This window comes from Amblyomma maculatum, chromosome 6 (genome assembly GCF_055883805.1).
Source record: "Amblyomma maculatum isolate TAMU_Amacu chromosome 6, ASM5588380v1, whole genome shotgun sequence".
In the NCBI taxonomy this organism is placed as follows: domain Eukaryota; kingdom Metazoa; phylum Arthropoda; class Arachnida; order Ixodida; family Ixodidae; genus Amblyomma; species Amblyomma maculatum.
The window spans coordinates 624,703-640,443 of record NC_139349.1 but is presented as its reverse complement, the minus strand read 5'-3'; the positions used below and the strand labels follow the sequence as shown (position 1 = coordinate 640,443).

Sequence of the window (15,741 nt, the reverse complement as noted above, 5' to 3'; positions counted from 1 at the left end):
AACTAGATTTCGGTGATTTTTGTAGAGTGCGACATTCGACTTGTCTTTGCACTGGCCTCGGACTTCCTTTGTTCTCATGCTGTGGTACGCTAAGCAACTAAGCCTAGACAGGTCGCTTGACCAAATATGTGCCGTGTGCAAAATGCACTTTGAGCTGCAGTACATAATCAGAGTCTTCGTTCACATTGTCAACTGCTAAGAGACGCATTCCACGCGACTATACTCCGTCATGCTCTTAAAGTGCTTTGTACCTGGTGTGTGCTCCGAGAAAACAAATATGACGCTCTATTTTGTAAACATTTTTCTTGCCGTGAAAAGAAATGCTTTCTGCATGCACAAATGGTGACATTCATAATATTTTTGTAATTTGTGCATTGCTTTGAGTATTTTTTGGGTTTGGCTCGTTTTGCTTATGTATTTTTCATGTTCCGATAATATTGCATATCGTTCTTGTTTGAGTGCTGTTTCTAATAAAATGAATGCACTTGAAAGTGCATTTAAAAATAAAGCGACTTCATATGCTCGCTGACATGATTGCGCGAATGAATTTATACAATCGGAAAATGCCTTGTTTGATATAAGGGAAATAATTTTTCATAAATAGATGTGTTCCCCTTGCTGTATTTTTCTTTCCGCCAATATGTACCCACACGTGGGATATGCACCCTCACTGATGAAAAAAACTGTCCGCAACTCGACCAAATGCAGTCAGCTTGGGCAACGATCCATTGCTAAGGCGAGCGCTAAATGTTCGCTTTAGTAGACTGTAGTGGTTGATTAGGCAGGGATTACTGGTGCTAGATGTAGATAAAAGGTATTACTCACATTATTGCTACAGTAAAAGCTACAAACTACCGCAAGCTGTCCTCTTTGGTCGTCAGCAATGCCTCCCGAGCAGTCACAATCACAGTGGTAAAGTGTTCTTTTTTCCCCCCTTTGTTTTGTTTATATCATTTAAAGCGAATGCGAATTGACGCCTTTTTTTTGCAATATAGATAGCAGCATCTTATTTAGGCTTACAACGTTCAGTGAAATAACCTGTAGAATGTGCACTGTGCACGTGCAAGACTGCAAAATCTTTCAGGTGGAAATGTTTGTAGCGCCACCTCTCAGTGGCAACATGAAGTGCCTCAGGTGGAGCCGGCATCTGAACCCACTACCCCTATTCTAGCACACTGTAATAAACACTATTCTATGGATGTGGATTTGGCTATGTTTTTTTTTTTTTGGCTCCTTATCAGCTTAACAAGCGTCAATGACAATGGAGATGGAGGACTACAGAAAACCATGACTATGAGGGCGCGGCGCGACTGCGGCTGCTGTCTCCACGTCCGCCGCGGCTCGAGCGACCCGTCGCGGAGAAAGGGGGGTGGAAGAGGAATCAGTGTAGGAGAGCGCACACATTCGTGTCGCCGGAAAACGAGAAGGGGCCTACGTCTTTAAGCATGTTTTCACTCGCCCACCACCGTTGTGACCGTTGCGTTGCCCCAGGAAGCCGACTGCATCGCGTCGTCGGCGAGCGCCACTGTTCCCACTTCCGACGCGCGCGAGCCAGCGAGCAACCCCGTGGCAGTGATGGACACACACTGCATGCCCCGTGTCTTTTTTTTTTTTTTTTAGTTCTGTTAGTAAGACGAAAACATTTAATAGCTCATACTGTCGTAGGCCGTGACGTCATCGGCTACGACGTCATGACCGTATGTGACATCATGACGTCACATCTGGTCACGTCTAGTAACCGGAAATGATATAGTAACCGGAAATGATAATGACGTCACATCCGGTCATGACGTCATGACTGGTGATGACTTCACCAGGAGATTCACGCATATATGACGCTGACGCCACTGGGCATTCCATCCCGGCGTCTATGCGGCGCCTTTCATTTGGCGCTTCCTTGAACGCTGCACCCAAGAGCATATATAGAAATAGGCGTAGTACAGCAGGCATCAGCGGCATTTAAAATTGGTTGAGGGCAAAGAAAAGGCGCAGTATCTGTCACAATTCTAGTCAATCACAAACGGTCTCGCAGTCAATGCCTAAGCAGCGCGGCAGGGAAGGCTTCCGCCTTGAAGCACTTTAGTGAACCAAAGTGCCTCTGAATTTTTTTTCCGCTGCTTTTAAGCATGAGCTATTGTAATACCACGTTTCAAAAGCGAAAGCAGAGGAGACTGGTGCGTTTGCCATGTAGATGTGCCGTCAGCACTGAAACACTGCACATTCTATCAACTCTCGTTGCTATCGTAGACATACCTCTCGTGTCAACTCTTGTTTTATCATCTTAAATCTTGCGAGAATCTGCCAAACTTGCCAGTAATTCAGCTAAGAAACTGCCAGCGCCGAGAGTTCATTATATCAAAATCAATCGCCGCGACATGTTCGTTATATGGAGTTTTCAAAACCATGCACTTCATTGGAAGTGATGTTGGGGAATTGAAAAACTTCACAATATCGAGGCGTTCGCTACATGGAGGTTCGTTACATGCAGGTTTTACTATAAATGTCCCTTGCAGGGTATTCCTTGCTAATGACATTGACCTACTGCAGCGATATGTCCTAAAGATACTGAAATCTAATGAAACTCGAGAGCAGGAAAAAAAACACACAGGAACACTGGAGGGCCACTGAAAAGGCCAGACACAGATAAGAAGTAGACACACACACAGCCATTGCCTAAACTGACCTTTCTGCGGAAGGTGTCGCCTGGCCTCCGCAGAGTGTCTTGGATGCGCAGGGCGGGTGCCTTGCGTGGGTTGCTGCTGGGCGTGTGCACGGCGCAGCAGCGGATGAACACTGCCATCACCACGATAAGGGCCACCAGCATGAGCAGCACAGCCCACCAGTTGAGCTGGACAAAGAGAACAACACAGTCCTTGCTGCTGCTGCTCTGGTGATCGCATGCACGCAGAAACATGGACGCAGGATGCTGTGCAACTGTCACTACCCTTATTAACTTCTTGCTGCAGTCGTAGCTACTTCCCATTTCAAAATTTACCCTCTTCCTGTTACAGGTGCTTCTGGCATGCAAGGAGGTGCGATGATAGGCTGCTCCTTGGTGATGGTGAGTAAATTCACGGATGCCTAGACAGTGTCTAGCCTGGTTTGCGATAGCACGAGTGTCTTCACAATATCACTTCTGTTGTAACGCCACACATTGTTTCGCTGTGATGTCACAAACGGTCTAATGATTAGCACAATGACCGAGCCGTGACTGGTCACGTGACTCGTACACACTGCTTTGCTATGTACCTTCTATACACAGCTACCACCGGATATTAATAAACATAAAATAAATTAGCTAGGATGAGTCACGACATGGCATGCTCGTCATGAACGCGCATCCTGTGTCATGCTTACTCATATGCCCCGCAATACTACATATACAGTCATTGTTACATACGACACCATGGCTTCGATACATACCAATCTCCACCAATTAATCAATGGCAATCTATTATGTTCGCCTTAACTAACATTCATAAACTTGAGCGCATACAGCATAAGGTCGTTAGGTTTGTATTTAATTCATATGGCCGTGCGTCTGTCAGCGAGCTTGTGAAGCGTAGTAGATTACCTTCTGTGACTGAGCGCAATCGTATCTGCCGATTAAAGTTTCTTTTCCAGCTCGTAAAAGGTCATTATAATATTAACACTTCCAATTATATTACTTACTCTTCAGGTTATAATATGAGACAAAGGCATGCACTAACAATAACCCTGTGAACGCACGAAATAACTGTTTTAAATATTCTTTCTTTCCGAGGACAATTACGGAATGAAATAAACTTAATAGCGAGACTAACTCAGAGTTCTTTACTAATGTTTGAAAAGTGCCTGCAAATTTTATGAATTTGAGTGCGTTTATATGCTTGTATTTCTTTTTGGTTTTCCCACCCTGCTATGATCTGTACCAGATCGCAGTATCTATAAATAAAAAAAATGTGTCATGCTTAATAAGAGGAGATGGGGGGCTAAAATCACAATTTTTACCAACCAAAAAAGTGTTTTTCAATTTTTGTTTTGGATAATGCATGTATTAAAGAAACTTCTCACCAAGTTTGGTTGGCATCTGCACTGTTGAAAAATTAAAATTAATTTTGTTCGCAAGATGGGGTGCACTCACCCCCGAAAGCTCTTGCTGACACTATTGCAACTTTCTGCTAGTAGAATGCATTACCTTTTCTGTATTGAGGCGTCCTGTTCCTGAATGGAGACATTGTAAAAGACAATGAAAAAATAAATTGTTTTTTTCAGTTTCTTCACGACACGTCATCGGAAGCTTGGAGAACCGAAAATGGCTCTCATACTTTTTGCATTGGAAAGATTTGTGTCGCGCCTGAAGGCGATACGATTCCCCTATTTTCAGACGTCTGCCTACACTGGTGTTACTTTGCCAAAAAATGCCATCCTTTTTTCTCAAAAAGCTTATTTTTCTTTTAAAATTAGTGCCAGACTTCCTAGAAGCACTTGGCAGATGACACATCGTACACCAGGTGCTGACCATGCATGACACGAGCCAACAGCATCGCCGTGAAAATACATCAATGGGCTCCTTGTGTTACTGGATACCGGAAGTTTTGCTTTATGTCGCTTAAGATTAACAGTGCGGTGCTTCCAGTATCACAGTCTTTAGAAACTCTCTTTCCCTACCATTAGCCCTCTCTCTTTATGCAAGCACAAAATCAAGAAGAGAAAGAGCAAAGTGGCAGCACTGACCGTGACCCACTGCTTGACCGTGAGCAGTGACTCCTTGTCGAAAAGGAGCCGCTTGAGGCGTGCCAGCGGCCCTTCAGCGTCCACATTGCGACATTTCTGGAAGACGTCACAGTAGCCGTGGAAATTGTTGCATGGCGACCCTGGCCGCAGCTTAATGCCCCGGATTTCCTTCATGCGCTCAATCTCATACGTGCTCTTGCACGACTCGGGTTTGCCTGCATTGGAAGAGCAGGCTCAGCAGAGAAAGACAGCTAGGGATGGGAACACATATTTAATGCAGCAGGTTTTATACGAAACCCTACAGACAAAAGCCTGCATGTTTCAAGTGGTGGCAGAGTCCTTTAATGAACAGTGGTCCGAATTGATTTGCCAGACGACTGCATTTTACTTCTGTTCAACGTAACGAGTGCTGCCTATACTCTGACCTACAACTTCCTCTCAGTGAAATGGAAGTTGTGAGCATGAGTTAACGACTTACAAATATAAGTTGCTCTTAAGCACTTGCAACCTTACCACGTTATTAACCATCACTAACTAACCAATGTGTACCCGTGGCTTCCACTATGCCACCTCAAGAGCTGCAATTGACGAGAAATAAGTGGATCACTTAGATGGAAACATGCAAAAAAAGCAGAAAACACTGAAGTAACTGAATGTTGTAGTTGACCCAAGAAGCAAGACTTGCAGCATCAAATGCCCCCCACCCTACCTCAGCCTTTTTTGTTGCTGTTGACAGCCAAGTGCCTTTGGCGTACGATTTAGAAGAACACTAGGCCAGTCAGCTGGTTTTGTGTAGCACAAAATGCATTCCTGAGAGTCCACAGAACAAGGAAGGTAGCGCTTCCCCAAACAATAGAATTTGAAAGTGTTACATGAGACCAAACCTGAACCTTGGTTGTGCAAGGAGAAGGCTCTCCGAGAAAACGTCGAATGTCAACTCTAACAATATGCTCTTGTGCAGCGACAAATACCTTTAAGGAAACATTTCTGAAGTAAGCACAGGACGGATCTAAAATGATGGATATAATGACGAATCTAAAATGGTCACCAAGTTAACTTTTTTCTATTAACTGCTGCAAAGTGTTATCCAACGAGAGGGCTGCCTGCCAGCGGCCTCCCACCTTTCTCCTGACAGGCCACCTCGCACATCTTGTCGGGTGATGGGTTGGTGTCGTCTGTCAGGGAGCACTCCTCCATGCCGTATTTCTCACAGATGGAGCCACTGCACTCGCCGCTCCAGCACACCTGGGTGCCATTGTTGCACTCCGTCTTGTTCAGCTTGTGCTCCGGCAAAGGACAGCTCGCCTGCCTCCCAGTGCAGTGACAGTCAAGGCCTTTTCAACACATTCCCAACAAGTTCACTGCCACAAAAGTACGGAGCCTACCGTCTTTAAAGACGATACCTACATTTTCTAAGCAGGTTGCACCGTGCATACCACCACTTCTCTTTGTTTCATGTTTGGTTTGGTTTGGGGTTTAATGTCCCAAAGTGATTCAAGCTATGAGAGACGCCGTAGTGAAGCTAGGACTCAGAAAATTTCGCCCACCTGAGTTCTTTAACATGCACTGACATCGCACAGCAAACGGACGCCTTGCTTTTAGCCTCCACCGAAAAGCGGTCGCCGAGGCCGAGATACGATCCCGCGTCCTTGGGCACAGTAGTCAGGCGCCCTAACCACTGCGCCACCCCGGCGGGGCCTTTGCTTCATATTGTGTGAACAGAGAATGCTTATGTGATTTCCACCATTTCATACTATATTTAACAGTTCTTATCTTAGCTCCATGAGCTAAGAATATTCCTTGCTGTCGCAATTATGCAATTCTAGACCTTACCAGTGGATATGCAGTCATTATGCCACTCAGGTATTACATTTGCACTTCATAATTTGTTTTCTTCTAGTAATTAAATGCTAAACGGTGACATCAGCAGCTGCTTCATTTAGTTCACATAACTAATGCGCTAACGAGAAGCGGTGCCATCGGGGCTTTCACTTTGCGACCTGTTTCTGCATGCTATCTCTATTTCGAAATATTTGAAACCTCTAGACTACTACTTTAGAGGTTTCAGCAAGCTGGGGCTATGCTATTGTTAGCAAGTTACCATAACTTAAGGGTTACCGGAACTTACAGGTTACCAGAACTTACGGGTTACCCGAACTTACGGGTTACCCGAACTTACGGGTTACCCGAACTTACGGGTTACCAGAACTTACGGGTTACCAGAACTTACGGGTTACCAGAACTTATGGGTTACAGTGTTTCTCTGTACGTGAGCAACTGAGAACAGACAATAAGTTACTGTGGAAAATCAAAACCTGAATGCAATCTTGTGCTTAGGTCCTAGAATATGTGACGTCTGCAGCAATGCATGTAACATGCGGGCACTGTGTAACTGCACCTTGATGACGATGATGGATTTCTATGGCGTGTGGGGAACCTTGGTCTAAGAACGCCACGACACAGTATGAGGTTTTTTTCTAGGGCGATAGCTCTATTTCATTACCAAACATGCTAAAGTCGAGTGATTTCTGAAGCCTCTGACCTTGGAAGAAACAAAAATAAACATGGCCACAATTGGGTTTTGATCCCACACCTGCGCAAACAGATCAAGTTCGCTAATCAGAACTCTCTAACCTCCCACACGGGCGCGTTTTTCAAGCTGCAATGCCATAAAGAAAAGGATATTCGCAATATGAGAGCTTCGTACAGTCGGACTCCAGCTTGCACAGCTTTTCCTTGGTCTCAAAGTCGCACTTGTTGGTACAGCACGGTCCTTGGCTGGGACTGCACACCAAGGACACAAAAAAAAGGCAAGTCTGCATTAGGCACAAGTTGAGACGACCATCAGAAAGTTCTTAATTTTCATCTTTAAGAGAAAAGTAGTCAAACAGCTGGGAACAGCATTTGCAAATGAAGGTTATAATAACTACAATGTGCCCTAATCCAACAAGCTTGAATGAATCTTAGCAAGATGACAGCTCGCTTCTATTCAATGTAGTGCATTATACTCTTCCTTTGTGCAACTACCACGTCCAAGGAAATAATGCCACCTTTTACACGCTAAATACTTGTAAGATTTTCCTGTGACACTTTGAAGTATCGAAAGTCCACTAAAGAGCACCACATACAAACGCTTTTATAAGTAAAACCTCGTTAATTCGAACTTCACGGAACCCAGAAAAAGGTTTGAATTATCGAATGGCCTCAAAAAAACTGACAAGAATCATTTGTATTACGGTAAGTGTACCTATTTAGTCACGCAACGAACTCACTAGCATAATGAACCCACACAGCCCCAATCTGTGCCTACGAATCTGTAAAAAAAAAAAAAAAAAAAAGGGGTGTCAGTCGTTAGTGCGTCCCTTCGTTTCACGCCGTCACTGTCCACAACACATTTCTCGGCAGTGTGCCAAGATGCTGCCCAGCGATAACAGCGTGTTTACTTTTCGACTTTAGTTCCAGCAAGGGGGTGTGAACTTGGCAAAGTTCCAGTGCTTGTCCGGTTGTGCAAGCCTTCTTTTCACAGTACGTTCTCTTTATTATGTTATGAGTAACAGGGGCAGGCGCCATCTACTGCCACTCCAATCATTGGAATGCGCAATAGCAGCAAGCGGCTTTTGAACCGAAAGATGCTAAAAGCGGAGCTGGCATCGTGATCGCAGCTGACTCGCGTGCTTCCATTCACGACTGATGGGTGGAAGGATGGATGGCTGTCGCAAAAAAAAAAAAAGTTTACCCGTAGTGCCCATCGGCTGAAACAGCCTTTCATGGGTGTTGGCTGGGACCGCGCTGACAGTACTTGTCCGTATTTCCACATTAATAGGGCTGGGATTAACGAGCATTTAGTTGCAAGCTAAGTAGAATGCACAGAAGAGAGAGCAGGCAGCCGCCGCCGCGGCCATCGTCCCCTCTCCAATGTCGCCGGCTGCCGCGCCGGTCATGGAGCCATTTAAGTTTTACCCACTCTTCCATGATTTTACCTGGTTTCATCTTCTGTCCCCGTTTTGGACATGTGCAGCCTCTAATTAAGCCTTCCTATCGCGGAGGTGTTTCTTTACTTTTTTTTTTTTGCTGCGCGATGTGCGCCAAGCCGCCCAGACGAGGCGGCGCGTAGCTCGAATTATCCGTAGCACAACCGACTCGCGTTCGAATTAATGGGCTTTTCTATACACATATCTCTATGGAGCTTGGCCGGACCAAGTAGCGTAGTTCGAGTTATCCGAAAATTCGAATTAATGAGCTTTCACTGAAGGACATGCTCAGATTCACCACACTTTGTCATCATGACAAGCCACGTCCACTTCACGGCAGATGTCTTTTGATGACCTCCAACCAGCCTTGTCCTGCGTTAGCTCTGGCTACGCTGTCCTACCAAATTCCCTGACCTCATTTTCCGACCTTCCAGCCAGCATCTCCCATGATTTACTAAGCAGAACAATGGTATCAGCAAACTGGACTAGCAAGGGTGGGTTTATTGGCTACTCTAACAGGGGACAGCTGAGGCCTTACTGCACAGCTACTGACATTCCAAATGAATAATTTTCTTTTTAATACACCAAAGCTACAGTTGCAGCCTTATCTTATTGGCCCTCTACAGACCACGAAAACATCTGAAAAATCAAGTAGCCTGATGATTTGATATTTCCAACTCGCCTTGAATCAAAGTTGTGCTATATACACATTATACAGCAACTTGCCTATTGACAACAGTGCTACAGCCAGTTGCGTATGAGGTACGAAGTGCTGAACAATCGGTTAGAATGCATCTGGAATTTCAGCAACTCGTGTACGTAGGCTCCATGGGGCACACTGCAGTGCAGTGAAAAAAATCTGAACAATCAAGCTCGTCAAAACATAAGAGACTGAATTTTCTAACAGCAACCGTATATAAACAGGCTTTCTCTATGCATTCCTCTGTAAAGACAGCTGTTCATTTATCCGCTTCTACCAGCTAACCGAAGCTACACTCAGCCATCACTTCGACTCGTCCACATTCCTGCTCCTCGGGCAGATACCTGCAGATGGCTCTGGGCTTTCGGGTGCAACCTTTTCCCTGGTGCTCACGAGGGTAACAGCAGTCCTCCATGCACTCCTGCTCCTCATAGCCACAGTCACACTCCTCGTCCCCTTCCACAATCTTGTTGCCACAGAAGGGGCCCTCGTCCTCTGCAAGGGCAGATAAGAACACTGTTAACAACTGCACATCATCTTTAAACCATGCATAATGCATACAACACAAGAGGATAGGCACAAAACTACATTTTATTACAGTATTTGGTTGGGTTTGGTTTGTGAGGTTTAATGCCCCAAAGCGACTCAGGCTATGAGAGACGCCGTAGTGTGAGGGCTGCGGACATTTCGACCACCTGGGGTTCTTTACCGTGCACTGACGTCGCACAGCACATGGGCGCTTAGCTTCTCGCCTCCATTGAAAAGCGGCCGCAGCGGCCGGAGGTCGATCCCGCATCCTTGGGCACAGCAGTCTAGTGCTGTAACTACTGCGCCACCCCAGCAGGGCAGTGCAGTATTTGGAGCTTGATTTAATTTTTCCGCCGTGCCGCGCCGGTTCAGATGGTCTCCGGAGTCGGGTGATAGACTGTCCTTGTTTACATCATGACGTCGACGTCACGCGCTCCTGTTGCGCGGAAACGGGCGTTTCCGTGGAAGCTGACACATTGGAAAGCTCGTTTTTGGATGCGAACAAAAGCAGTGATGACTCGGAAGACGAATTCAGCTCTTCAGACTTTAGCACTGACGGCGAAATTATGTCAAACCAACCCGGAACGTTGAAAGCCATAACCGATAAGTGTCGCCTGCTATCGATGGTTGAATTTTCCAGATTTCGAAGCGCTTCTTGATGAGTAACATCATTCAGTGGGAAATAGAATAACCCCTCTTTCAGTTTTGCTTTTGATTTCATTTTTCCCACCGTTCCGCGCCCGTCCAGATGGTCTCTGGAGTCAGGTGATCGGCCCTCCTTGTTTACATCATGGCGTCGACGACATCGCGCGCTCCTGCTTCCGCGCAATTCTGCGAAAGTTGACACATCGGAGAGCTCGTTTTTGGATGCGAACAGCAGCAGTAATGACTCAGAAGACGAATTCAGCTCTTCAGACTTTAGCACTGACAGCAAAACTACGCCAAATAGACCCGGAACGTGGAACGTCATGCCTCGATAATTTTCTCGTTCGCTCCCCAAAAATTTACTTTTGCTGCGCACTGATCGGAAGAGATCACTGTTCTGAAGGTCACAACTGTTATCTGCAGAGTGACAACGTCTTTTGGGTACTATTACTTGCCGCCGGCAGCGCAGGGAGTAGTGTTTTCCGCTATAGGAGAGCCAGGGGTCGACCTCGATTACCGTATTTACTCGCATAATGATCGCACCCCTGAATTTTGAGGTCAAAATTCCATTTTTTAAATTCCCCGCGTAATAATCGCACCCCGAACATGGAGCCGCCTGGTGGTTGATCTGCAGTCATCCCGCAGCGAATGCATTCCGACGAGTTCCCAACCTAGTCTAGTAACGTTGGAGTTCCCATGATTCCATGCTTTGCGGCGTTCGCCATTTTGCAATTCGGCAGCGTCGTAGCGTGCTTTGTGTTTTTGTGCGAGTTTACGCCATTTCACCATGGGGCGGTATGCCAGTTACACCGCTGCGTTCAAGCTCAAGGCTGTCGACTATGCACTGGAGCATGGCAACCGCGCTGCTGGTAGGCATTTCGGCGTGGACGAAATGAGGATACGCTATTGGAAGAAGCAGCGCGAGAAGCTGATGGCTACGAACAAGACACGGCGGGCTTTCCGTGGACCCAAAACGGGCAAGTTCCCTTGTGTTGAGGAGGCGGTCCTAGAATACGTGAGGGACCTGCGCAAGGATGGTTGTGCAGTGTCATTAGAAATGATACAGACGCAGGTGCGCACAACTGCCAGGAAGCTGGGAATCGCCGCAAAGGATTTCCGCGCTAGCTCCGGTTGGACGACTCGCTATATGCGACGGAATGGACTTTCCCTGAGGCGGCGGACGTCGTCGTGCCAGCGGCTCCCAGCCGCGTATGAAAGCAAAGTGATAGACTTCCATCACTTCGTGGATGGCGATGGGCCAGCATGATTTGACGCCGAGCGGAAAGATTAGAAGGCCATCCGTGGAGATGCTGTGCTCGTGGATCACAGAAGCGTGGAGCAGTATCCCCGACGAGGTAGTGGCTAAGAGTTTTAAGAAGACAGGCATATCTAACGCTTTGGATGGAACGGAAGATGACTTCCTGTGGGATTGTGAAGATGCTCCCAGCGACGACACTGCCGTTTCCGATGAGTCGTGCAGCAGTGAAAGCGAGGATGGCGAGGATTCAGACTTTGATTAGAGTACTGAAGAAAAAAAATAAATGGGCATTGTGCACTCCATGTGATGCTTAATGTGCGTGTTTATTGCGAAGGTAAGCCTTACTCAGCTTTTATTTTTGGTTGTAATCGAGATATATGTTCTAAGACGTCTGACCTGCAACTTGTTTGCGTTTTCGGTGCTCAAAATTTTTTTGTAGAAAATTTACCCCGCGTAATGATCGCACCCCGAAATTTGCGTCAGTATTTAAAAAAAAAAAGTGTTATCTTTATGAGAGTAAATACGGTACTTTTTTCTTTCCTAACTCAGCGAATATTGTACACAGAAAGCTAGAATTTACTGCAATGTTACGCTGGCCCCTGTTGAAGTGAACGCATATTTTGAAATTTTTAATTTTTTATTTGTATTAAGAAACTTTGATACTTTTGTGTGTTTCTTTTTAACGACAACTTTTTGCTGATAGTAGTTGTTTTTATATTACTTATAAAATAAATATGTGGATTGTCACTAATACCATTGTGAGGAGGAATTCCTCCTCTACAATTTGATACTAGACACTTCTGTACCAAGCAAGTTTTGTTAAAGAAAAGAAATATTAATAACATTGCCCATAAACCACCCCACTTCCCACAGACAGGAAAGTGTTAACAGGTTGAAACAGTAATTAGGCCATGATGGACGCTACAGTAGGCTCCAGATTTGCTGATTTTGCTGCTGCACTTGGGCTGCAAAGAGTCTCAGGGTGCTGGGGATTAATTCTGATGACACCTAAAACATTTTTTTTTTTAAATTTTCGCTGGCATTGCAGAACATAACGGTGCATTTACATTTCGCCTTCATCAAAAATGTGAGGTGCTGTGGTAGAGACAGAAAAAACATTTTTCAGAACAGCTTATCTCACCTTAGCCCAACAAAGCTTCTACAGCTTCTATGCCACCAAAGCTTCTACAGCAGTGCATGGAGCTTGCGAACAGGAACGAGTGACTGTTCCAGGCCAGACTATGAAAAAACTGGGCAACTCTTATTGCGAAAGCAGTACTACTCAAGGTTTTGAACCTTCAGCGTAGCGCGGCCGGTAGCCACGTCTTACCCATGTGACGCTGTGATGTTACACCCCACGTGGGCTGGCAGGAGCTGCCAACTTGGATCTCTCTTTTCACATGGGACAGTTATGTCAAAATCAGCCTGCTAGAACCCTGGCATTCATGTTACCCTTATAGGCCACTAAGGCACGTTCATATGGCTTGGTTAAAGCGGGGCTCTATATGTGGGCTGAGGAAGAAGAAAAAGAGAAGAACGCTTGGTCACCCGCAGCTAATGCTTTCGCTCAATATTTGGTAAATTTTTTTTTTTGCAATGCATCGGAGAGAGAAGTTTGCCTACCCTGGAAGCAGTTCTCCTTCTGCTCCCCGCGCAAGATGGCCGACAGCACCGCCGAGATATTGCGGATGCTGCAGGGCGAGAAGCGCTGGTTGTTGGCTTGGTGGCCCTGTGTGGCACTGGCGTACATTATGTAGTTGCCAAACGTTCCTCCCGGCACGCACTCCGGCGGGTAGTCATGCTGCACAGAACATCGGAGAGGGCTGTGGCCATCTTGTGGTGTGCATGTCAACAAAGTACAGCAAAGCATCAAGATGTGGGGCCCTGCTGCACGCATCTTTAAAGGCAGCGGAGCGCCGCATCATATTTGAAGGGCGCGCCGCTTCCCGGCACCCCCTTCCTTCAACTGCCGAGGGGAAACCGGTCCCCGCTCGAACCCCCTGGCCTTGGCCCCAATGCATACATGCACAAGTTTTGTAGCAATGACTTAATTTCTTGCTACTGATAAAAGAGCTCCTGACATGAAATCTGCACTGCAGAGTGACACCAGCTTTATTTATTTATTTTTTTCACTGGTGGAAAAGGGGGGGGGGGTCATGGCACGGAAAACAATTGCCAACATGCACAAGGCAAAGTACTCACGGGTGAACCAAAGTTGTGGCCAATCTCATGTGCAAAGGTGATTTCGGAAACCTTCAACGGGATCTTGGCATTATGATTGAGGAATGTTATGATGCCCGTGTTGAGGCTGCGCCTGACGTTCTCAGACTTGCCGTTGATGTTTTCGGAGTATGTCTTGTACTTCTCACAGATTCCACCAGAAGCACCTGCCAACAGAGAGGAAATTGCAGCCATAAAGACACTCTGTTCCATACCAACACTGACCATCCAAGATGCCGGAACACCTTCCAAATAGGCTGCTGCAACCAGGCTCTAAAACAGTGAATAAGCTCACGAAGCCAACATAACATTAAGCACTGCATGCAGCTATCATTGATTTGTGGCAAAACAGTCTTTCTTGCGCGAAAGTGATGACAAAAATTATGCGGGACATTTAAGCCCCATCTTTGAGAGTATGACGTGATAGCTCAGGTGAACACCCAACATATATAAAGCCCAGCTTTGGCCAAACCGTATGAAGATGCCTGTGTAGCCTAAGTGTAGTGTGCCTGACTTGCCATACAAGAGCACTAATCCAGTTTACACAGCACCAGAGACACGGTCAATTGAAAATAGCCTCTGTGTTTTCCGTCTCAACTCGTATTCCGGCACGAGAGAGAAAAACAAAGATTACAGACAAGCACTATGCTCCGCCCACAAAGCCATCACCAGCCAACCCAGCTTGGTTTACTTTTTTTGCCGACAATGTTGACAATGCCGGATTTTCTGCAGAATAGGGCCTTTAACGGTATCGCAACATTAAAACTGAAGAGGGGACACCTGAGAGACCCACCGTTAACTGATGCCACCCAGGCCAAGCCCAAGGTGCCATGCTGAAAATCTCTGAAGGTCCACACATAAGCCAGGCAGAAGTCATCATGATTGGAGAGGGAGTTGAGGTTCAAAAAGTTGGAGGCATCCAGGTTACCCGCACAGAACGGATTCGTCCGACGGTTCCTGTCATCATAGCACGCCGACGTGTCGTTGATCTGTAAAAGAAGAGCGCCTGATAAGTTGGGACCCTGTCCAGACTCCCCCTGGCTCTAGGATCAGCCATGAATACACATGGCACAGCGTGACACAAGACCGAACACATTAAATGCAAAAAAAAAAAAATAAACCACCACATCTCGAGTGAGGTGGTTGCTCTCTCTACCAAACACATTGAAACTATGCTGATCACACCGCTGCATTTTGTTTTTGGTAGAAAAGCAAGTTTTAAAGCGATGTGAAATGCGAGAATTTTTATCATGTCTCAGAGCAATTCTTTTTCTCGCTCCCGTATATCACTCCTTCCCTTTCCAGTGCAAGGCAGCTGCCATATCTTTTATTTATTCCCCGTTTCCTACCACAAAATATAACTGAGTAGCATTAACTAACAAACTCTTCTAATATTGCTTCTAGTGCTCAGGTGATAAGTAGGAATTTCTAAATCACTGAAAAAGCCCCTGAGCCATTCCTGCTTGTGAATATAAAACAACAACAATAATAAAATCCAATAACAGGTCTCAGTGTTAGGCTCTCTGACTCCACGAGTCGACTGAACATGCAGCAGAACGTAAGACAAGTATCATCGGCCAAATGCCTCGCATACTAGTTTAAGCATGAGATAGCCAGTATGTTATATAAACACAAGGTACCCACCTCCAAGGAAAGATAAAGAATCAATCCGGTCTTTAGGTAAGTTGGACCTAACTTAAATG

At 46.0% G+C, this 15,741-nt stretch overlaps 1 protein-coding gene across 1 annotated transcript in view; it reads right to left on the bottom strand.

The window, feature by feature from the left end:
- The window catches only part of kuz (zinc-dependent metalloprotease kuz), a 59,522-nt gene that overhangs the window by 6,332 nt on the left and 37,449 nt on the right, over nucleotides 1–15,741 (bottom strand). Inside the window, exons 6-13 of the mRNA XM_084605890.1 lie at nucleotides 14,832–15,027; nucleotides 14,021–14,205; nucleotides 13,442–13,619; nucleotides 9,732–9,882; nucleotides 7,402–7,500; nucleotides 5,838–6,031; nucleotides 4,717–4,931; nucleotides 2,684–2,848 (exon numbers count right to left, since the gene is read on the bottom strand). Coding sequence (XP_084462016.1) covers nucleotides 2,684–2,848; nucleotides 4,717–4,931; nucleotides 5,838–6,031; nucleotides 7,402–7,500; nucleotides 9,732–9,882; nucleotides 13,442–13,619; nucleotides 14,021–14,205; nucleotides 14,832–15,027 — 1,383 coding nt within the window. The remainder of the gene's footprint in view (nucleotides 1–2,683; nucleotides 2,849–4,716; nucleotides 4,932–5,837; nucleotides 6,032–7,401; nucleotides 7,501–9,731; nucleotides 9,883–13,441; nucleotides 13,620–14,020; nucleotides 14,206–14,831; nucleotides 15,028–15,741) is intronic.